The sequence below is a fragment of the Gracilinanus agilis genome, chromosome 1 (assembly GCF_016433145.1).
Source record: "Gracilinanus agilis isolate LMUSP501 chromosome 1, AgileGrace, whole genome shotgun sequence".
In the NCBI taxonomy this organism is placed as follows: domain Eukaryota; kingdom Metazoa; phylum Chordata; class Mammalia; order Didelphimorphia; family Didelphidae; genus Gracilinanus; species Gracilinanus agilis.
Genome location: NC_058130.1, coordinates 57,549,459 through 57,573,217, shown reverse-complemented (window position 1 = coordinate 57,573,217; position 23,759 = coordinate 57,549,459). Strand labels below are relative to the sequence as shown.

The following is a 23,759-nucleotide window of genomic DNA, read 5'->3' as shown; positions in this document are numbered from 1 at the left end:
AAGGTCATGCCTGGGACTCTAAAAGGGGAAGATTACGGGGAAGGTGGTAACAAGGGAGATTCACCCGGAGGAGTGGGGTCTGGGGTCAGACAGGGAAGGGAACAAGAATCCTGGGGGAGCATTTAGAAACCAGCACAAAGTTTAAATTGAATTTGGAGAAGGAAGCCATCGAGAAGAAGGGCTGGGCTGACTGGGGCAGGCACTGGGCGGCCAGAGGGACGAGGGCTCAGAGCCCACACCAACACTCACCTCACTGTCGTGAAAGGGCTTGGAGCGGATTGTCAGGCTGCCCAGTTCAATGGATTTCTGGAACCTGGAAGGGATCTGCAGACCCTGCAATTTGTCGTAGGCATGACGGGCCAACTTATAAGCACCCAAAGCTTTGCTCTGTTTGGCCAGGGTGAATAACGTATTTCTGTCATCAAGTTGAGGAAGGAGGCAAAAGGCAGTTAGGTAACCAAGGGTTACTTTGGGAGTGAGCTTCGCATTAGAGCTCAGACCTTCCCAGTGCCAGGAAGGTGTGGGTAGGAGCCTGAGAAATGCGTTTGCACATTTGTAAGATGCAAATGTACTTCTCGGATGCAGAGGCATATGATTTTTTCCAGAGATAAAGGCAGTGCAGTTTCCATTAATATTTTAACCACACTTGGGTTCTCTGGCCTCCTTAAGGCTCATCTTGCTCCCTAAATTCAGGCCAGAATGTTCTACTGCATTTAGCAATGGCCTGTGACCCAACCTTCAGGCAGAGACCGATAGGCTGAAGGCTGGGACAAATGATGCCCTCTGCCCTTGATCTGGCCAGGGCTAGAAGCAGGTCCTAAAGCATCTGGTTTGGATCAGGCCTGTTCTTTTCTCTCCTCCTTCCCACTCTAAATCCTCTTCCCCCATGTATGTGATGCCTTCCCAGACCTCCCCCACGAGCCGTGTCTTTCTCATTCTGCTGTTTCCCGCAGGGTGTCTCCATGAATTCAGGTCACTAGGACCTGGACCACCTGTGTCAGGAGACACTCCACAATCTGCCCTCACCCTCACCTGGCCCCACCTTACCACCCTTTAACAGCTTTTCTTCTACTTTAGCCCAGATGTTCCCTAGAACAAAGTATGTTCATTTCTGTCTTTGTCACTTTGCTCATGCCTGCTCCCTCCACCCAAGCCCCAAGCATGCTTTCCAGATCCAAGTCTGAGAAATCCTGTAGGACTCCCACACCAATCGTGCCTTCTCTGGGAAGCCTTCCTGGTTAGCTTGCTCTCACTGATGTCCCTCATCTCTGAACTCCTTTAGGACTCCGTAGAGGTGTCCCAAAACTTAACACACGTTTAGACTGTTTCTTAATTGTTCCACATGGGTCAGTCTTGTCTGTCCTATTAGATGGTAACATCCTTAAGGGCAAGAACCGTATCTTATGCTTCTGCGTCCTCCATGATCCTAAATACAGTGCTAAGGAAAAGACTGTTGCTCAATCAATAATGGCCGATTTACAGGCTGATGAGCAGAAATGAGACGGCCACCATCCCAGGCCCCTCCTCTCCATAAATCCCTCGGTTCTTTTTTTTAATCTGTTATAGTCATGTGTTTTGTTTCATTAGATGTCACAGAGGAAGAACGGCTGAATGACATTGTATAAAGGATGTTGTCCAGGAAATGAATATGCCATTGGAAAAGAGATGGTGACTGTAGCAGGGGGAAGAGGTAACAGCTAGCTAAAACCAGAGAAATGTTAAAAAAAAAAAAATTTCCTCGAATGAGGCCCCCAGCACAAGGCAGAAGTCCTCTATGGAGAGCAGAGACAAGAAGTGCACAGAATGAGAAGGCTCAGCAAGGTCTCCATCAATGACCGGAGTGCTGGCCCATGAGATGGACAGACAGATTATAGGTGCCGATGGACACACATCTGAGACACAGGAACTCCTAGTGGGAGACCTCCCTCCACTGATGCAAAGGAACTCTCCATTTGTAGCTGAGTCTGAGAGAGAACAAGGTCCTGGGACAGTGAGTTAGTGTGAGGCGTGGGCCCTGAGCATGAGGATTATTGATTAGGATACTGACATATTACCCAACTCTTGAAGACTTCTGCTCCGAGGCTTCCTCACACAGAGAAAGTATTCAATCAATGTTTGCTGAGGTGGATGCTGAGGGGCTCCTTTACGGGCCACTCTGCAGGGCACTTACAAAGACACAACAATGATTCTAGGGGTTTAGGGACAGGATATTAGGAACAGAAAACTCCCCGGAGGCCACCAGAGCCCAGAAGGTCCTTTAGTGCTAATTCCCCCTTTGGCACAGCTGCCTTCCTTTCCCTGGCTGATTCTCTACCATAAAAGAGGTCTAAGGATGGTTAGCTTGCTCTCTTCAGGGGCTGTTGCAGAGATAAATGGTTTTGTTTGCAAAGTGCTCTAAAAGGAAAAGCTCTGAGCAATTAGGGCCAGGGGTGCGGCAGAGTTTTGCACAGAGAAGGTAGAGCAAGGATACACTTTAGAGATACCCAAGGGTGTCTCCTTAGACAGGCTGTGAAGTAGGAATCTGGAGATATTGAAAAGTGTTTCAGGAAGATGAAAACTGAAGGGCTCCTCCTGCAGCAAGAAAGGGGGGGGGGGGAAGAGAAGAGTTAAATTCCTTAGTTAAATACATGGCATATCAGATCTAGAATTCATTTCACTAAATTCTGAGATAATTCAATTTAAGCTGAGAAACATTCTATTTTTGCACTAGCTATGAAAGACCTTAGTAGGCAAATTTGTAGTATAAATAAGGTTTTGAGAAGAGTGGCCTAATTGATTTGAAACAAAGCATTTTTAAGGAATTTGGTACATTTCGTAGTTTGTAAGCACATAGATGATTTTAATTACATACAGGTCTTTGGATAAGATTGATTCGAGTAACCTGGCCAACCCCCCTACATGGCAACACTTTCTCAGCAGTTTGTTGTAATTGCAATGGGCCCTAGATGAGAATACAACTAGATTCCTTTATAAGATATTTAATAATTTAGATCTTTTGCTGAGTTTCAAGGTCTTCTCTCAAACCAATCTGAACGTTTCTGGGATAACTGCATTATATTCTGCCTTTCTAGGGGCTTAGTACTTTCCATTTCACTCTCTACTCTTCATTATCGACATGATAGTCCCAGCCAGGTACCCCTTGGAGCCCATCCTCTTTCCAGGCCCCTCCTGGGCATTGGCTTCCCCAATTAGACTGTCAGATCCTTGAGGGCAGGCCTGCCTTTTTCTTATTTGCATCCCCAGTGCTTTACATAGGGCCTAGCACACAGAAGGTGCTTAATAAATGTTTGTTGAATTGAATTGAATTTTTGGCTACCTCACTTTTCTATGCACTCAGCCAGCCTTATAAAAGTGAATTATTGTCTTAATTCTCCCCTGAGGATTTTGCTTTATTTTTTCTAATGAGGGAGGTAGAAGAGAGAAAAGGAATGCCTGTTAAATGAAATAAAACACCCCCTACCCCCTGCAAAAAAGTTCTAATTAAAAAAAAAAAAACAACCCTCAACCCTGGTGGCTTTCTTTACCAGTCTAAAACTGAGTCTAAGAACAGGCTCTACCATGGCAGGAGTAAGTGGGAGGGGAAAGCACTATCCCAAATCAAACCTCCCAGATTCAAGCTGCTCCTCTGGAAAAGGAGCCCTGCCCCTGGGCTCTGGACGAAGGGGCTGGGCTGTCCATTCTCAGTCTGTGCCTCTATTATTCCAATGCCAGTTTGGGAGAGAGGAGGATGCTCCTTAGTAGACCCTAATGCCAAAGCCTATGGCCCACTGGTTACTGTGGAGCAGAGGAACCCATGCTTGGGTCAGTACTTCAAGTCACCCAGGACCAAGTGGGTGGCACTTAACATAGCAGAAATGACCAGACTCAAGAGAGCCTAGTACTTAGAACAGAGCCCTAAACAAAGCAGATATTCAGTTAAGTGTCTGTGTTCCCAGAACTTAGCACAGTCCCTGGCATACAGTAACAGTTTAATAGAAGCTGGTTGTTGGAACTGATTCTGGAGAACAATTACTGGGTGTTACAGAAGTGAGAAAATGGAACATCTTGTTTCTTTTTACCTCTTAATGAAATAATGCCAATATCCCCCTAGTAGAATATGAGCTCCTTAAGGGCAAGGAATGCATTATTTTTAGCTTAATAAATGCTTACTGAACCAAATGAAGACATCAATTTCTGATCTTCTGAGTTTAGATGAACACCTAGTGATTTCCCTCCCCACCCACAATGCCCAACATGGAACCCTTGGTAGAGACTGAGAGACTTATGGAAGGGGAAATCCACAAAAAGGGATCAGAACATTTCAGGGCCCAGGAGTGATGTCAAGATCTTAGGATCATCCACTTTTCCAGGATCCAGAACAACTACAAGAAAAGTAGCTGTCCAGCTTCGCTCTCCACACTTTAAAAAGTTTATGAGCGGGGGCAGCTGGGTAGCTCAGTGGAGTGAGAGTCGGGCCTAGAGACGGGAGGTCCTGGGTTCGGACCCGGCCTCAGCCACTTCCCAGCTGTGTGACCCTGGGCAAGTCACTTGACCCCCATTGCCCACCCTTGCCACTCTTCCACCTATGAGACAATACACCGAAGTTAAGGGTCTAAAAAAAAAAATTAAAAAAAAAAAAAAAAGTTTATGAGCTAGCTAGCTCAGTAGATTGAGAGCCAGGCCCAGAGATGATAGGTCCTAGGTTCAAATCTGGCTTCAGATACTTCCTAGCTTGGTGGCCCTGGGAAGCCACTTAGTGCTTACTGGCTGGGCCTTACTGCTCTTCTTACCTTGGAACCAATACACAGTATTGATTCTAAGAAGGAAAGTAAGGATTTTTTTTTAAGTATATGAAACAATTGGTGGGGGGGAGTACAGATAAGAGGACTCAAAATCATTAAAGAGATGATCACAATCTTTGGAAAAAATCCAAGAAGTTGAGGAGCAATTAGGGTAGTTATAAAGATATGGTTGAGGAAATAAGCTTAAAATGAAAACAATTCATAGAATATTAGAGTTAGTAGGGCCCTCTGATCATCTGGCCCATCATCTCATCTTACAAAGAAGAAAACTGAGGAAAAGGAAGTATACTTGCTCATACAGTAACCTGCCCAAGGTCACAGTAAATAAGTAGCACAGCTGGGCCTAGAACCCAAGAGTCTGGGTAGACTTCACTAGGAGGTGAATTAAAAAGTGGAGGGGATAATATGGAATTTGCATTTCCAGTAACCTTTAAAAAACCAAGAGACCAACACTTCTAGGAATCATCTGACTTACTAGTGTACATTTTAACTCTAGAATTCTGGCTATATACCAACTAAGTAATCTATTATGAAAAAAACCCCAACATTTCTAAACAATGTTTCTTAGCAGTCAGAATTACTCAGCAGTAGTTTGGGTCTAAATTGGTTTCTTGTGTATCAAGGTCTGCTGCTCATTAAACAGAGCAGAGCCCCCTGCTCAGTGAGCCCCACTTCCCAGCCCACCAGCAGGCTCACCGTGTATCGCTGAATGGAGTGATAAACATGGTACAGCTCAGCCAAGTGCTGGAAGTGGTGAAACTTGACCAGCATCTCCTTCTTCTGGTTTTTGTCTACTGCATAAATGGAGGCAAGAGGTAGAAGACCAATCAAACCTAACTCCCAACTGCCTCTGACTCAGTCATTGGGGGGGGGGGAGAAGGGGCCAAAGGACAGATGAGAAGGACTGGAGACAGAATCAGTGCTTTAAGGGTCGACCCTGGGATCTAGGAAGTGGCTGGAAGGAAGTCTAATGTGTTTGATGGCTTAAGAACCGGGTAGCCAAAGCTGGGGGGTGGGGGGGGGTGATTCTCAGCTAGATTATTCATGGTGGAACATCCATTCAGCACAGTGCTGTAGGAGGGACAGGTCGAGATCACCATCAGCTGAAGAAGCTGGGTTGTTAGGGCAGCAGAAGAATGGACACTAGCCAACAGCACCCATGTCATTTTGTGCAAAGAGAAGGCATGAACAAGTCACTGGTTTTGCTCTCAGCCAAATGAAGGAGAATGCCTTTCCCTTCCACCACCATTCATTCACAGCCATCCTTTTATGAGAAACTTTCTAGAACCGGACCAATGCTGCAGGCACCAGTTTTCTCCCTAGCCCATAAGAGCCAAATAACAAATTCCAAAGTGTGCTATTACATATGATTTGTTTTTCTTTTTATGAAAAAAAAAAAAGACAGAAAAAAACTGGTGCTCAGATGGTTACAGCTACAGGTTCCTGCTGCAGAGGGAAATGTTCTGAATTAGCATGCAGGGCAAGGACTCTCGGTTATAACCTCAGCATGGCATTCAGGTATTTGTTAATGCTTACAGGCAAACTGGAAAAAGATGACATGCTAGATTATGCTTCAACACAGGGTTCTAGACAGCGCAGGCCATAAACAAGCCCTGAGTTTTAATTAAAATGTTACAGCTCGTGAGATGTTTATCTCCACGCTGGAGTGGGGGGTGGGTAAAACAAGGCGGCCCTCTGCTGTAGCCTTACCTTGAGCTATATCAAGACACTGCATGGACAACATCCAGTAATAATACGCTGCGTCATTAAATCTGCTTTCGACCACAGCATTGTGAGTGAGTTGTTCCAACACTTTGACTGCCTCGCTCTGACGGCCAGCTTTGTGGAATGCTGCAGGAAGCGAAACATTAAGGAGGTGATGCAATTAAGTTGCTGAAATGGCATTTCACAGGGAAGAGAACGAGGACTCAAAAATGGGGATGCCCAGTTTGCAGGTTGTTTCAGCCACATTTGGATCTATAAAAAGTGTCTGCAATTACCGAGTCGCTGTCAGGTTGGTGCGAGGCCCCAAGTTTCTACATAACAGTTGTGAGAACTGCACTAAAGTTAAGCTAGTGGGGAGCCAGCTTTTGTACAAGGGAGACAGAGCTAAATACTGAGGGACCTTTTAAACTAACTAGTATTCAGAGCACCTGGTGTCAAATTTCACATGAGAATTAAAATTCCGTAGATCCACCTCACTGATAAGTCAAATCTGCTCTGGGGTTGACCATTTTCTTTTCCCTGCTCATCCTCAGCTGAGGCATCTTTGGAGTCCTGGCCTCTGAAAAACTGGGTTAGAAAGTGCATCAAAATATTTGGATAACAAATGAGAATCGTCTCTAAGCGTGGCATGGGCTTTTCACCTGAGCACCACAGACCAAAAGCCTCTACCCAGGACGCTCCCACATTCCTTCCAAACTTACAATGTCCAAATTCATTTTAAAGAAAGGAAAGAGACTCTTGCCTTTGTTCCAATCCTGCCTCAATCTCTTCTCTGAGTACCAAGTTACTATGGTGATGGATTCTTAGAAATGCAGAGACAGACAGATGGATAGGTTGATATGTTTTGCCCAAACATTCAGATACTTCAGCAACTGGGTACTCTGGAAATGCTTACGTGATAAAAGAACACTCTGTCGTTTGGTAATGCCTAAAAACCGTATCCCCCAACTCCTCTATGAATTAAGTAGATGACGGCTGTTCCTGAATGTATCTAAGTAAGAACAAGAGGCTGTGGAACAGAATATGGACCCATTTTCAAAAGAGAGTAATAGTTATTATTATAGCTCTCCTTTCCCACTATCTCCTGCATCCCCACTGCAGTAGAATAAGCCCTCTTTTGAAACTTCCAAGAAGAGAAAATTATTACACTTTAACAAATACCTCCTGTAGGATACCTATTCTATAGAAAAGGGGGCTACAATGATTCCGAGTAGAGCCAAAAACAGAACCCAAAAGTGAATTTGGGCTTTTGCCACTGAAAACATCTCTGAATGATGAAATACAAGATCTGCAGCCCCAGGGAAGATGGTGGGAAGGCCAAGGCCAAGTCTGAAAGCTGGGCTTTTGCTGCCAACAAAGGCTCTGGATTGTCTAACCTACCTTTCTGAGCTTCTTCAAAACGATCATTCTCTGCCAACCACTGGGCATAGGGCACATAGACATCGTCCTTAAACTCGGGATGCTTCTCACCCAAAGCAAAGGCCTAGAAGAAGGAGCAAATGTGTTCTTAATGAACCAGCTTACTTTGTCCTATGAAAACACTGCAGTTGGATGAATTAATTATGGAACTGTCAGATTTCTCCAGCATGACAACCCTGCATGGGGAGGGGCTCTTTCCCCTCCTCCCTGTCTCCAGAAAGGCAAAAACAAAACAGCCTCTTTGAAAACAAAAGGCAATTAACAGCAATATGCAGAAGACTGGATTCAATAACAACACAGTCTGTTTCTGGACCACAGAAGCTACACCAAATCGGAAACATTTTATTTTGAGGGCTTGCGTGGGCTTTGGTAGTGCTGAAAACAGATTTCTTTTAATTGAATCTGACACCTAAGGAAATATAATTGACGTTATCATCATCACTGCTTATTATCTGTTGAGTGATAACTGTGGCCTCCGTGCAGTACGGCCCAGATTAGCCATTTCTCCTGAGCCCCAGAATCAGCTGTCAAGTCCTGCCTTGTGCCCATTCTCTCTGCATTTCAAATATCAGATACTGAGGCATCCACTCCAACCTCACTGCTTATTTTTAAAGAAAAGGAATCAGTGAACAAGAAACAAGCTGTAGCAGGAAACTGTATGTGGCAACCAAGAACTGCCTGATGCACAGTCTGGATGGAAGTGTTCCAAGATGCCATAATTTATGCTTCTTGAAAAACCTTCTTATCAATCAAACTCAGTGAGCTCCTGATTCTGGACCCCTTTCACCCGCTCCAAATGGGGTCACATGGACAGAAAATGAGAATTGCTCTTATCTGGAAAATGTCTGCATTCACCCACAACTGGCAGCTTTGAAGAACCAGTCAGAGAGGGACATGGAGCATGGAAACAAGCTGACCCAGGTGGCTTTGGAGCAACAGGGGCCGACTGGCCTTCCCATCAGGAGCCTTTCCACCTGGCCCTGCTCATTCCTGTCCCCCCCCACACACACACACCCCAATGGAGTAGAAACTCCAGGGTCAGAAGGGGGCTTTCTGGCTCATGAATAGCACAGGTGTAGTTCCCAGGCAGGAAAACTTCTAAACATGCTTCTATGGAAACCAGGCAGCCACAACCTCAATTTCAGTGAGGAAAGAAAGCAACTTGTACAGGGCTTCACCAATAGTGGCAGAGCCACATCTCTACGTATATCTGTTCCACTGTCCCTCCCTGCAGAGCCCCATCTGTCCCCTCTTTCCGACAGCTTCTCCTGGTCCACCGAGGCCCCCTCCACGGTCTGAGCCAGCACCCTGGCACCCTGGATGAAGCTCTCCTCACCTCGTCCCAACGCTGAGTTTCCACATGAAGCTGCACCAAGGACTTCAGGTCCCCTATCTTCAGGTAGGTCTCCGCCGCATAGCCAGGATTGTCCAGTTTCTTGAAGTAGTGAGCGCACAGCAGCAGGGGCTCTCGTTCAGCTTTATCCAGTTTCCGGGCGATATCGATTAACCTGGGAGCAAGAAGAGGGAAGGCAGGAGTCAATGGCTGAGGCTAATGGAGAGGATGGGACCTGCAAACTGTAAGCCTGGCCTTACCCCTGCGAGTGCCAGACTTGACCCAGTGGCTTGTGACCTGCTCTGTTCTTACCTCTCAGAAGCAGGAAAAAGCCCACCCTTCCCTGGTGATTCTTTGGCGAACCCTCCAGGGCAGATGGAGTCAGCACACCTGGCCCTTACAGACTACAAAGGCTCTTTAGAAGTAACAGACTCTGCCACTGAGATGGCATGGGGCCACAGACTCAGAGCTTGCAAGGGACCTCAGAGGCTATTTAATTGAACACCCTCATTTTACAGGTGTGGAAACTGAGGCCCAGAGAGGATGAAGGTCATGCAAACAGTAGGTGACAGGAGAATTTGCACCCAAGCCCTCTGACTTCCAAGTCTTGTACTCTACTACCTATTCCAAATGACTCCCCAGACAGCACAGCTCCTTTGCCAAGATCAAACCCTTTCATACCGCTAAGAACAATCCCTGAGGTACCTCTGGCCTCTCAATCAAGATGAATTAATGATGGCACAATCACAAAATGATACCAAGTTTTTTAGAAGAGTTAATACAAGTCTTTAACTTCCATGATGGCAGCCTACTTAATTGACAGGAGCTAGTCCAACCTTCCCTGGAAAAGGGGACGCCCCATGAGCCCACACGGAGTCATCCTGAGAAGCATGAGGGGACACAGGAGTTGCCCTTTGAAGTAGAGGAGAGAAGGAGCTCTTAAAAAAATCTCACCTTTTCTCCTGGTCAAACCCAACCAGCCCCCCAGGATAAGATGGCAGAGGTGGTCTGTATGTCATCTCTCTCCAATGGGGAGTGGTTCTCCTATACTTTGTAAAGAGAGCCAAGGATGAATGGGATGTGCTCATTTTCTGGTCAGACCAGAGTTCAGAGGAAAACCAGCTCTTCTGGAGAAAGGGGCCATGGACAGAGATTATCACTCCTTCCCCTCTCTAGCAGAAAGGAAGGGAGGTAGCTGTCTCTAGAAGTGCCTGCTGTAAGAGAGTCCTGTCTTAAGGTTATGTCAATCGGCACTTAAGAGAGTAATAACACCTAAAAATAACTCTTTCCAGCAGAGAGGACACATTAAGACAGAAATATGACACAAGCAGCCTTTCAATCAAATGGAACATCCAGAGGGTGGCACTTTTTAACAGAAGCCACCACAGACCTGGAAAAATATAAAATATGTTTAAAGCCTCTCCTCTGGGTGGGCTTAATGTGCAGAGGTACTTGGAAAATGTCACTTGATAATGAAACATCCTAAGAGAAAGAGGGGACCCTAAATCTACACAGCTCTTACAGAGCTCAGAGCATTCCTCTCTTGGTGATAAAAATTTATCTTATTGTCTCAGCCTGTAGCTTTTCTGTTAGAAGCTTTGTTACAGGCCAGGGGGAAGGAGGCAAAGGCCAGGTGGCCAAGGGGGAGGGCAGAGGTGGCAGGAACACACTCATTCTGTCTCTACCATGGCTGCCCAGACAGTGCCCTGCTAACTCATAAATGTCCAAATCTGTGACTCCAAGTCTTTGCCATCTCCCCATTCATCCCACCCTGCCTTCAGCTGTCCTTCAAAGGCAGCTCCTCACCTACGCTTTAATTCACAAGCGCAGGGCCCCCAAGGCTCTGAGTCTTACACTTTAGTTTCCTAGAATGCATGAGGAGAGAACCCAGGGGGCAGGCATCTGAGGCTTCTTTGAAGAAACATTCATTTGTCATTCTCCAACCCCACCCCCAATTCGGTCAGAACCCAAGGGATGAGATGGCAGATACTTCCAAAGGCTGAAAGTGGACACCTACATGTCTACCCAGCCATGATCACCACTGATCTCTATGGCCTTGATGTGTTCTCCTGCCGAGAGGTACATCTCCACTGCAGCTTTGGGCTCATTGATATTTCTGGCCCAGTCAGCCTGTTTGGTAATCAGCATCTTGGTTTCTTTGGGGTCTCCAGATCCAAGGAAATCCTGAGGAAGCAGAGCAAACAAAAACAACACTAGCACTTCCTGCCACAAGCATTACATCAGGCTGCTAAAATCTGAAAAGGGGAGGGCTCCGTCAGGCTAAGCCGAGCATTAAAGACCACCCCTCCCCACCAGCCATGCTGCATGAGCCAGTTTCAGCAGCCTGGGCTGAAATAGGGGAGGGAGGATGTAGGGAGGAGAAAACAGTCCAGGGGCACCTGGGCTCCACACAGGAATTGAGACACAGACCAAAGGCCCTTCCTTCCCCTTTCTAATAACAAGCAGTTATCCTGTTTTGAAGACATCTATAGAGCACTACACCTCTATCCCATGAAACGAATGGCCAGTGAGTCACAGTATCATAAAAGAACACACATAGGCCTGGTAGTTTAGATGTTCTACATCTATCACCTCACAGGATCCTCATAAGTGCCCAGGGAGATAGGCAGGGCATTCATACATGAATATATAGATAAAAATTCCCCCCAAAATAAAGCCAAAGTACACTGAAAATCTACTTTAATTTTTAATTTTTGTGTGGCTTCCAAGGGAGACTATATAGATAATATAGAAATAGTCTAGTAGCAAGGGTCTCTGGAAGTATGGCTAGAAGATCTCAACTAAGACTCAAGCTGTGCTATCACTATTGGGATGATCTTAGGCAATCACTTAACTACCCCTGGTAGCTTATCAATAAAATGAGAATTCTAAAAATGGGAATGACTGCTGTTATTATTAATAATAATGTAAAAAATGGTCACCATCCACCTTGGTGGGGCTCCTGGCGGGGGTGGGGGTGGGCATAAGGAGAAGCAGCACTCTACCCTTGGGGATCCTCTGATTTTACAATTCCCAAAGTGGAGGGGGATGGATCTTTTGGTAGGCTTGTGTTATACCAATTATCTATTAATGACTATCTGAGGATAAGACAGACAGACTCAATTTCTGTGAAGAATCTACATTCTCTACACAAAGTTGTGACATTTGATAATCTGGTCAACTAAAAAAAGGTTGGTGCTAAAAAAGTCTGCTCAAAGTACCCAGTCATCATAATGGGGGAGAGAGGCGGCATAAATCTGAGTCTAGTCTGAGGGCCACTGGCTTGGTCCACAATTCAAAGGTTCTGTGGTATACTTCTGTAGAAGAGACATGAGGTCTTCACAATGGTGGCCAGTGAACAGTCCTATTCTCCAATCTGTGTAGATCTGACATATTCATCAGAACCCTAAACTGTTTGTTCAAGGTTTTCCCCAGGTTTTCCAGGGACTTCTGGTTCAATGAACCTAATCTACACTTTCCCTAGGGGTCATGGTGAAGACATTGTCTTGCAGTAGGCAGAAAGAGGTTGTGTTGAATGGTGCATGAGACTAAATAGTGTTTTGATTCTTGGTAATTTTGATAAGGACACACTACATAAGACATTATTAGCCATTTTATCACCAAATAAACATGTCAGTTATCCAAAAAGCATACAATTAATTTGTATGTAGAAACGTCATTTTAAAATTCCAAAAAACAGATTTAATCCTGAGAAGCAAATTTGTGAATAAACAAAAATATGCCATGATAATAAGCTATGTATTCCACATTCCCTCAAAAAACATAATGTGTATGTACACATTTTCTCAAATTCAAATAGTGATACAGAAAAGTTAAAGAAGAAACAATCCACTTTGAATCCTGATCAAAAAACTTCAAAACAAAAACAAGGCCCAGAGTATTCATATTATAGGCTGTATTTTCTAGGTAGAAAATTCTACATAGACAGGAGAAAGAAATATTAAGATAAACAAATCTGAAGGGCAACCAAGTGGCACAGTAAACAGAGTGCCACGCCGAGAGTTGGGACAACTTGGGTTGAAATCTGGCTTCAAACACTTCTTATGTGAGTGACCCTGGGCAAGCCACTTAATCTCATTTGCCTAGCACTTGCCCTTCTATCTCAGAGTTGTTACTAAGACACAAGGTAAGGGTTTAAAAAAAGATAAATTAAACTGCTACAGCTGAAGTTAAATTGTAGTAGGGAGGAAGAGAAGCCCAGAATCTAAATGTGACGGTTAGCATTTATGATAGCAGCTGACACAAACTTAAGGGGTGTTAAGAAGATGTCCATGTCCCTTAAAATACTTCTGCTACTTATTTCTTGAAAACCCAAATTCTATCTACCATCAGGTTTATAAGACTTCATCCCACATTAAAAAAAAAATGCAAATATCCTGGAGAAGAATAACCGAGAATCCCCAGTTTACATGGAAACGGAGCTCAGATATGATCTGGTCCAGATCATCAATTCTGCAAATTAGGAAAAGGCAGCTCCAAGAGAAAGGGGTGCTTTAGTGCAGGTCACAGGGCCATTTAGTGACAGTGCCAGGACTAGAAAACAGGTCTTTCCTCTGCTTCTCCAAAGCTCCCAGATTTCTTGTTCACTAGTTTCATCTTAATTAAACTGTTTTGGGTAATTTACACCTCAGTGAGAATTAGTTTTATCAGCTCCTTCTGGGTAAAGGTTTTGAAAGATAAAAGTAGCACTGAGGACCTAAAGACCTTTTCCCAAATAAAGGAATCTATAACAGGGGAAGAACCCTTATGAGAGGCTTTGGTTGATGGTTTAGAAACATCAGGAAGAACAGTATGATCAAGTTAGTCAATTTAAGGTCATCAAGAACAAGGCATATCACCTCAGTATATAGAGTCAAAGGAAAGCAACTTACAGTTTTCAGAAGGTTATCTATTGTAACATGAAAAAAGGCTCTAAATAACTAATGATTATAAAAATAAAAATAACTCTGAGGTGCCATCTCACACCTATCAGAAATTATAAATGCTAGGGAGGATGAGGGAAAATAGGGACACTAATGCATTGTTGGTGGAGTCGTAAATTGGTCCAGCCATTGTGGAGAACAATATGAAACTATGCCCTAATGGCTATAAATTTATCCATGCCCTTTGACCTAGCAACATCTGAAAGAGATAAAAAACAAAATTGAAAAGGGCCTATATATACAAAAATATTTGTAGCATTTCTTTTTTCTGGTGGCAAAGAATTGATGCTCATCTTTTGGGGAATGACTGAACAAACTGTGGTATATAATTGTGATGGAATACTACTATTGTGCTATTAAAAAAACAACAACAACATGGCAAGACTTATATGAACTGATGCAAAAGGAAGTGAGAAGAACCAGGAGATTATTGTGCACAATGACAACAATGTAATGATGATCAACTGTGAAACACCTGGCTACTCTGATCAATACAATGATCCAAGGCAATCCCAAAGAATGCCAGAAAACACAGTATGCCCACAGTTTAAAAAACATTTTTAACAGTCTCCCATGACAGCCTGGGTATAGTTGCAATTTCATGTATAATCCTTTTTCATTCTAATATATATACATATACATATACACATATATATATGTGGAAATGTTCAATTTATTTGGTATTTGTTTAGAATTAAAACAGAGAAAAGGGGAGAGAGAGAGACAAATAGAGGAGAAAGACAGAAAAAGATAAAAAGAGAAAGGAGAAATAAAGAAAGAGTGAGAGGAAAGAGAGTCATCTAGCACTGAGGAGTCAAATCACTTGCTCAGGAACCAATATGTGTAAAAGGTAGGCCTGAAACTGGGCTTTCCCTCTAGAAGGTCAGTTCCTTCTCTATAGCATGTTGTCACTCCCTTCTTCCCCTACATTTGCCTGTTACAATAACATAGGAACATACAATATGGATACAATAAGGGGGAGAGGAAGTCTGTATCTCATGAAACTCATTTGTATCTGAAATAGTAGGCTCAAAATGTAAGTAGGTAAGGATAGGGAGAAAGAAGAGTAGGGTTAAGGATGAAGGTAAAATCAGGGGACCTTGATAACTTTAAAATAAAGCAAAAACAATGAGGGACTTCAATTATCTAAGTATTTGTTGAAGTTTGCTCTGTTCAAAAGCAGAATAGCTAATATTTTCCTGGTTTTTTAATTATAATATCATCCCTCTAAAAAGGGATGATAAAGGAAGGGAGACCAATTGGGGGAAATTATGCATCTGATTCTTACCAACAAGGAGAAACTGGTTGCTGGGGTAGAACTGATAGAAACTTTGAGAAGTGAAAAGTGAATCTTAGAATTTATGACAAAAAATAAGAGGAAGGCTGGGTCTAGTCTGACATATACCTCAGATCTGGGAAGAGCAGATTTCAGCAAGTTCAGAAGAAAGATAAGACAGACTCTATGGCCTAAAATTCTATAGAAGGAAGTCAGCCCAGGAAGGACAGGAAACTCTTAAGAAGGAAATTCTGAAGAAAAACAAACAAACAAAAAACTCCACCAATTTTTATTAGGAGGAATCAATCAAAAAATAAATTGGCAACCATTTATCAAGCACTACAATGGGCCCAGCACTGTGCTAGGAGCTGAGGATAAAGACAAGAGGGAAGTTGTCTAAAGAAACTGATACAGAAGCCCAAGGAATGAACATATTGGTGAGATGAGATTTTAAAAAGCTGGATTAAAGGTTTCCACAAACGGGTTCTAAAGAATGAAAACAAAAGTGTGGCCTTCTTATCACAATGAATGCTGGTAGTATGAATGCTCAGAATGAATCGATCAACCAACAAGCATTTCAGAAATGCCTTGTGTGTGCCTTGCTCTGTGCCAGGAGCTAGATACAAAAACAAGAATGAAAACAGTCCCTCTCCTCAAGGAGTTTACAACCTGTTGGGGGAGGTACACGAATCTAAGTAAGTGTATAAAAAATAAGCACACAACAAATATGGTGATCAGAGTGGGCACTGGCAGCTGAGGGGATCAGGAAAACTTGACAGTAAAGGTAGTGCCTAAACAGTTTGGAAAGAACGAGGGATTCTAAGAGGTAGATGCAAGGAGGGAAGCATACTAGGCAAAGGCAAGGTGATGGCCAATAGCATTAGTAGGAGAGCCAGTCCCTGTTTGGCCAGGCCTTCCAGTTTGCGAGGGGCAGAACAAAGACACAGAGGTGAAAAATGTCAGGTGTGAAGAATCACAGCATGGATGATTGGTCTGAAAAGGTAAGTGTAAGAAGACCATGTCATGAAAACTGTAAAAGCCAAACAAAAGGGTTGGTGTTTGATCCCAGAGGCAAGAAGGAGCCACTGGGATGGGATGGGGACAGTGACTTGGTTGGAGCTACATTTTAGGAAGATCACTTTGGCAGCTTTGTGTAGGATGGGTTGAAGAGGGAAGAGACAAGGCAGGGAAACTGAGGCCAATAAGGAAAGTTGAAGACAACCAAAAATGCCCTATATTGGAAAAAGAAGAGTAGCAAAGAAAGGCCAGACCGGTGCTCAGGGCTGATGAGACAATGGTTCTGCTCAATGCTTATTACCTTCTGGTTTCTCTGCTAAGGAGAATGGTTTTGGATTAATAATGGACAAAAAACAACATGGTCATGGCTACTAAGGAGTTATTAAACAGGGAGATAAGAGAACATCTAGTAGCCAGTGATGAGTTCAAATTTCCAGGCCCACATGAGCCATGTCATCAGGCTCTGAAAGAACTAGGAGATATGACAGCTGAGTCAATGTCAGGGAAAGTAGAGAGATTCTGGAGAAAAGGAAAAGAACTTTTGGACTAGAGAATGGCAAATGTGGTCCTAATTTTCAAAAAGGGAGGAAAATCTAGTGTACAAACTATAAGTTAATGGTTTTGACTCAGATTCCAGGAAAAATCCTCCAACACATTAAAGGGATGAATATCTACAAAAAGAAGTGATCATTAAGAAAGAGCCAACATAATTAAATCAAGAATAGATCATGCTACGTTGACCTTATTTTCCTTTTAGATTTGGTCATTAGATAGAAAATTAAGGGAACAGCATATAGTTTTCCTAGATTTCAGCAAAGCATTTGGCAAATTCCCTCATATTATTCTAGTGGCCAAGATGAAGTGATGTGGGGTAGATGAAGGTATAATTAAAGAAATTCAAAACCAGCTGAACCTAAGTGTACTAATTAAAGTTCAGTGTCAGTTTAAAAGGTCTCTAGTAGAACATCCCAAGGTCCTGTGCCTAATTGTGTGATGTTTAACATTTTCTATCAATGATATGGAAAAAGGCACATTAAATTCTCAAATGACAAGAAGCCAGAATGTACAGCTAACACACTAAATGATAGAGTCAATATTCAAGAAGATTATGATGAGTTAGAACACTGGGTCAAATCTATTAAGAAAAAATTTAATAGACCTAAATATAAAAACTTACACTGCAGTTTTAAAATTATCCTCACAAATAAAGGACGCATGACCAGACAGCTGCTCATCTGAAAAAGATCTGAGGAGTTTAATGAACTATACGTTTGATATGAGTCAACAGTACAATATGGTAGCCAAGAACACCAATGCAATCTTGGGCTGCACTGAGAAAGACATAATTTCCAGGACTAAGGAAGTGACAGTCCCACTGCCCTTTCCTGATTAGGTCACATCTGGAGGATTATATTTGATTCTACACACCACAATTTGGGAAGGACTCTTTTAAGCAGCGATAGAAGAGCAACTAGGATGGTGGAGACCACCATGTTCTGCAATTCAGTCTGAGTCAATAATGTGACCCAGCAGCCAAAATGGCTGATACAACCTTAGAATTCAATCAAAGTACAGCACGCAGAACAAAGGAGGTAATGTTCTTAATGGACTCTGCCTTGGACCAGTTCAGTTCTGGACACCTCATTTAAGCTGGATCATGTGCGAAAGAGGGTAAAGAGACTAAAAACCACACCACATGAAAATCAGTTGGAGATGTTTAGGCTGGACAGAAGACATATGGGAGACATGATGGATGTCTGTAATGCAAGCATTTGAAGGGCTGTCATGCAGAAGAGGGATCAGACTTGTTTTATTTGGCCCTGCATGGCAGAATTAAGACCAATGGGTAGAATTTGCAGAAAAGCAGATTTTTGGCCTGATACATGGGGGAAAAAATATGTGTGTGTGTGTGTGTGTGTGTGTGTGTGTGTGTGTGTGTGTATATATATTCTTGACACTCAGAGTTGTCTAAAAGTGGTACAGGCTGCCTCAGGAGGCTGAGTCTTCCTTCACTTGTGATCATCTAGCAAAGGACTGATATCTACCTATTACAGAATGATGTTGTAGAAGGGAGTGTCTTACTAAGAAATGGGTTGAACTTTATGATTTTTGAGGCCTTTCTGAATCTGACTTTCTATGATCACAGCAAGGGAATGAAAAAAATGTGAGGATCCTAAAGTCTAGGATAAGGGCAATGACAAGGCTGGAGAAAAGAGGGAAAGCATAAGGAGGAGAAGCTATCAGAGGAAATTTTACCTGCTTCACAATTTGTGTAGGATTGATCCTGATGATGAAAAACAACTATGAGGCACATTACCTATATTCAAGGTATAATAAAGGAAACCCTAGAATCCTCAAATGCTGGCGACTCTCTCCACAGGTATATAACTGGTGTGATTTTCAGGATACAATGAAGTAACCAGAAAGAAAAGGAAAAAGTGAGATCTTCAAGAACAGAAAATTGAAAAGTGGGAATAATTTCCATCTTAAATTTGTGAGCTAGAAAAATACTATTAATAATGACTAATTGGTGGTCATGTATGGTTCATTTAATAATCTTCTGGCTACCTCCTTTCATATTATTGGTAAAAGTAGATTACCACCATTCATAGAGGAGTCAAAGTTATTCAATGTTCTGAAGGGTAATTGAAGCTCTAGGTTATATGCTAAGCTATAATTTGCATTCTGAATGATTCTGTACTCCTTAATTGGACCTAATTTCACTGAAGCCACTGGGAGCCTGGCCTAAGTCAGACTTTAGCAAAAGGCCCTTTTGAGTCCAACACTGTTGGAGTATTAAATGGAACGGGATGTCAGCAAGCCCTCCAAATACAAAATTGAGTCTTGGCTGCACAGTCAGTCACACGTAGCCATCACTAGGAGTGAATGAGGTGTGGTTGTAAAATAAGGATCCTCATTCTCACCATATGGCCTGAAGACTCCAGCTCAGTCTGTTATTGTGCTTGATATTGGGCAGAAACACCTATGTGTTTTCAACATGACCTCCCTAACTTACTAGAGAAATGCCCTCCTGGATCAACTCAGTGTTCTCTCCAATACTTAAGTGCCAAAAGAAACCCCCAGTGACTGTGGTTCTTCCTGACTTTGGCAGAGCTTTATGGATCTGTTAATCAGTTTTTCTAGGACCTCTGGGAATCCATTTGTGTGGTCTGTCCCTACCAACTTTCATGCATAATAAGCCTCCCCAGGCTGGACTTTGAGAGGATTACCTTTGCATACTCAAACATGCGTAGGTCAGTATACATGTCCAGTGCCAGGTTCTCATGCCCACTGCGCTTGTACAGCTTGGCAGCCTCGTGGAACTTCCCTTGGTAGGCAAAAACATCTGCTAGAAACAGTTCGGTATTGGTCTCTCCACGCTTCTTCCTCTCCTGGAAAAATGAGCAGCACAGGAAATGGGCTTTGCAGTGCAGGCAGGAAGCAGGCTTTGCAAAGGTTAGACAGAGCTATTTCAAGGTACCCTCCCTCCCAGGCTTTCCCTTGGGAAGCCAGAGAGGACAACTGGGCAGTTGGGTCTCTTTCCCAGGTTTTTGGTGGGAATACTTGACAACAAAGGCAGGTTTTCTAAAACAAGTTAACAATAAAATAGCGGGCTGCATAAATTTTAAGGAAATAAAACTGAGAATTTGGTAGAGACCTCCAAATGTGTAAAGGCTCTGTGTGAGCATAAGACAAACTCCTAAAAACACAATATGGAGATTTGGCTAATTCCATAGAGGTATGGAGAGGAAAGTGGGGCTGGGGAGTGGTGAGAAGTGGAGAGGGTAGTGATGGAAGAAACCACAGAGACAAAAGATATCAGATAGAAGATTACACCAAGCAACCTCTAAAAGTCATAGGATTTTAGAGCTAGAAGGGACCTGAGTGATCATCCTGCCCAATCCCTTTATTTTGCAGAGAAGAAAACTGAGGCCCAAAAGAGGGAAGTGACTAGCCCAAAGTGATTTAGGCAGGAAATAGAGGAGGCAGGATTTAATTGAGATCCTCCAAGTTCAAACCCAGGGATCTTCCCATAGAGACCAGGCTCAGAACATGTTCCTGCTGATACTTAGGTTACACGTGTGTCAGATTTTAGGTGATTTTCTGACTATAGAACAAATCTGCAGTTTCAAAGAAGGAACTGGGAGAGGGGATGAGACTAGAAGGTCTATTAAGTTTACATTCCAATAAATCTCCAACAACACACAGAGAAAGAAAAAGGCAAAGAAAAATTTAAAGATAAAGACACAAAGCATATTTTCTTTAAAAACCCTTGCCTGTGATGTGTTTGTTGTCAAGTATTTTTATTAAAAACCAGAGAAACAAAATGGCACACATCTTTTCTTCCTATGTTGGAGAGTATTCACTGCTATGAAGCCAGAGAATTTGTCAAAATGGGTCTTCTAATAGTTTATTTTGCATGCTTCCTCTTAACTACATTATAGCATTTCATTCTGAGTGATGAGGAACTCATTACTTCATAAGGCAATCCATCACATGCATGGACGACTCTAAATGCTAGGAAGTTTCTTTTGCTAAATTGGAATCTGCCTCTCTATAACTTCTACCCAGTTAACTTCATCGTGCCCTCTGATAAAACAGTGAGTCTAATCAATCCTTCTTCTACATGATAGCCCAAGTACTTGGAGGACAAAAATCATGTGCCGTCTTCCTCAGTTATCTTCTCCAAGGTAAACAGCCCCAATCCTTAAACTGTTCTCCACAAGTTTTCCCATCCCCACATCTCTGGACACATTCCATTTCATCAATGTCACTTGTAAAGTATGGCACCCAGAGACGAACAAGTCTTGCAGATGTGAGCTGACTAGTGCAGAGTTCAATGGGCCTTTTTCAGGACACTACTATTAATGCAGTCTAAGATTGCTTTAGCATTTTTGGCAGCCAAAACACATTGCTGATCACATTGACTTGGCGCTCATCTAAACTCCTAGATCTCTTTCCCATGACCTGCTGTTAAGCCAGGTCTTCCACATCCTACGTTTATGCAGCTGATTTTTTTTCTGTAATGGTAGGATTCTACATTCCTCCCTATTCAATGTCATCTTGTTAGCTCTGGTCCATTGTTCCTGGTCTTAACAAGATCTCTGGGTACTCCAATTCTGTCCCCCAGTGTATTAGCTTGCTCTCTCTCTCTCTCCCTTACCAGCTTTGTGTACCCAGCACATGGGATCAGCATGTCTTTGGTGTCTCATCCAAGTGATTGATAAAAATGTGAAACAGGACAGGGCTGGGGACAAAGTCTCTAAGTACACTATGAGGGCTCTCCTTGCTAACGGACATCGATCCATTAACCAATGCTCTTTGCCTAAGAGTATTATTTGGTGCCTACGTCAGTTAGCTGGGTTAGTTAGAGTACTGTGTTAATGAGGCCAAGGTTATAGGCTGAATCTTTACGTAGGCCACTTATTTTTGCACAGAGGAAAAACTCTGTTCCATAGTTGTAGATTGCAATCTCGAACCCAAAAAGTTATCTAGCATAATGCATGTCACTGGTGGGAGGAAACTGAGCAGACAGAATGGGTGGACAAATGCAAATCTGTCACCACTCCTGGAAAAACAATTCAGCATTCATGTTCTCCTGATGGGTGTTTAGGAAGCTGCATTTTTTATAGAAGGCCCAGTGTATATTTTCATTGTTTTTCTACAGCTTATCACCATTTAGAAATTCAAATGTGTTATTTACTCACATATCCTTACAGAAAAGTTTTCAGAATAGAAATCACATTTTTGGCTCATCCATTCAACAAATGGTAAATGCTTGAAGTGTGTGACACAATTGGAGGGCACTGGGAGAGATAATAAGGCATGCTCCCTGAGCTCCAAGGGTTCCCTTTTACATACTGCTGACCCCATGGCACAGAAATTTAAATACTTTGAATGCATCATCCAGAAAATTGGGGACAGGGCTCAGGGTGAAACTTGGGTTTTGAGATTCCTGGAGTCATCCACTCATGAAAGCACTTGATTATTTTACCACACCAGGTTCTGATGATACACAGATGCTTAAAGCAAAAATGGGAGTCAGCCCATGCTGCTCCAAATTCTCCCCTCTGCTAAGAAAGCTGCCTAACATAGCCCACAGACAACCCAAAGGGCCTTTCTTAAGGAGAAGGGGGACTTTAGGGTAGACTTTTACCTCAATGCTGTTGATCAGTTCTAAATACCGGAGATCTTGTACCCTGGTAAATGCCTAAAGAGGGAGGGGATAGAAAGAAATAAACAAAGTCAGTTGCTTCCTCATTCATTCTAAATGTCTGTAACTGGTTTGTGGTAGAAAGTCAGGATTTAGAAAAGCAAAAAGAAAGAAGGAGCAGGTAATGATTAATCACAGAGTCTTCGTGTGAACTCGGCCTCCTAGAGAGAGAAACCTTTATCCCTGGGATTATCCTATAAAAGAAACAGAGAAAGAGGTCTGGATAGATCTATCCCTTTGGGACTAGGCAAAACAAAATTATGATGCTGCAGTCTGTGATTCTACTTACTAGGGAGTATCCCTTTCCACTGGAAAAAAAACTGTGCTCTATCTTTGGGCTTGTAAAGGGAGGTGGCTTGCATCAGAGTAGGGGTGAGCAAAACGTAACTGAGTGCTAAAAGACAGCAAGTACATCTTGGAGACTCAGAGGAAAACCAGGAGACAGATGTCTTTACCTGACAGCTCAGCAAACATTGTGCAATGGGGGCAAACACATTACCATGCACAGAGGGAGAGAAAGAAAGTCAGAAAAGATAAAGATGGTTTCTAGCAAATGGAGAAAAATGTTTATCACTCAAACTCCCCAAGAGACAGAGCCTTGCACAAACCATAATGGTTCAGCTCTTGCCTGAGATGGGTAATAAAGCAGGTCACTTTAACCCATGGACTTCTGAAGGTGCTTTTTAGTCTTGCAGGCTGAGAATTCTATAAGGGATGCAGATGTTTCACAGCCCATTCTATTGGCTTAAGTATTGAGAATCTCTATTGTTGATCTTTTTAAATTTGGCTGTGTTTTGCAAACATCCCTCATTTGGATTTTGATAACACAAACCAAGGAAAATAAGGGTCTTTAAGATTTAAAATGGTTTACAAGGACACTGGCAATTTGTAGCTACTCTTCATCTGCATGAGGCAGCCAGTTAGTGCAGGGAACAGACCTTGAAGACTAGAAGACCTGAGTTTGAATTTTACCTCACATCTTTATTAGTTTTGTTTTTAAATCCTTAATTAGAAGGATCAGTTCTAAGGCAGAAGAGCAGTAAGGCCTAGG

General features: G+C 42.9%; 1 protein-coding gene across 2 annotated transcripts in view; it reads right to left on the bottom strand.

Moving 5' to 3' along the window:
• The window catches only part of IFT122 (intraflagellar transport 122), a 47,989-nt gene that overhangs the window by 3,349 nt on the left and 20,881 nt on the right, over window positions 1–23,759 (bottom strand). For both annotated transcript variants that reach the window (XM_044656865.1, XM_044656866.1), the window contains 9 exons: window positions 22,652–22,705; window positions 19,725–19,886; window positions 11,276–11,442; window positions 9,262–9,433; window positions 7,887–7,989; window positions 6,492–6,632; window positions 5,478–5,572; window positions 2,471–2,571; window positions 250–415 (listed from right to left, as the gene is read on the bottom strand). In XM_044656865.1, the coding sequence (XP_044512800.1) occupies window positions 250–415; window positions 2,471–2,571; window positions 5,478–5,572; window positions 6,492–6,632; window positions 7,887–7,989; window positions 9,262–9,433; window positions 11,276–11,442; window positions 19,725–19,886; window positions 22,652–22,705 (1,161 nt within the window). The remainder of the gene's footprint in view (window positions 1–249; window positions 416–2,470; window positions 2,572–5,477; window positions 5,573–6,491; window positions 6,633–7,886; window positions 7,990–9,261; window positions 9,434–11,275; window positions 11,443–19,724; window positions 19,887–22,651; window positions 22,706–23,759) is intronic.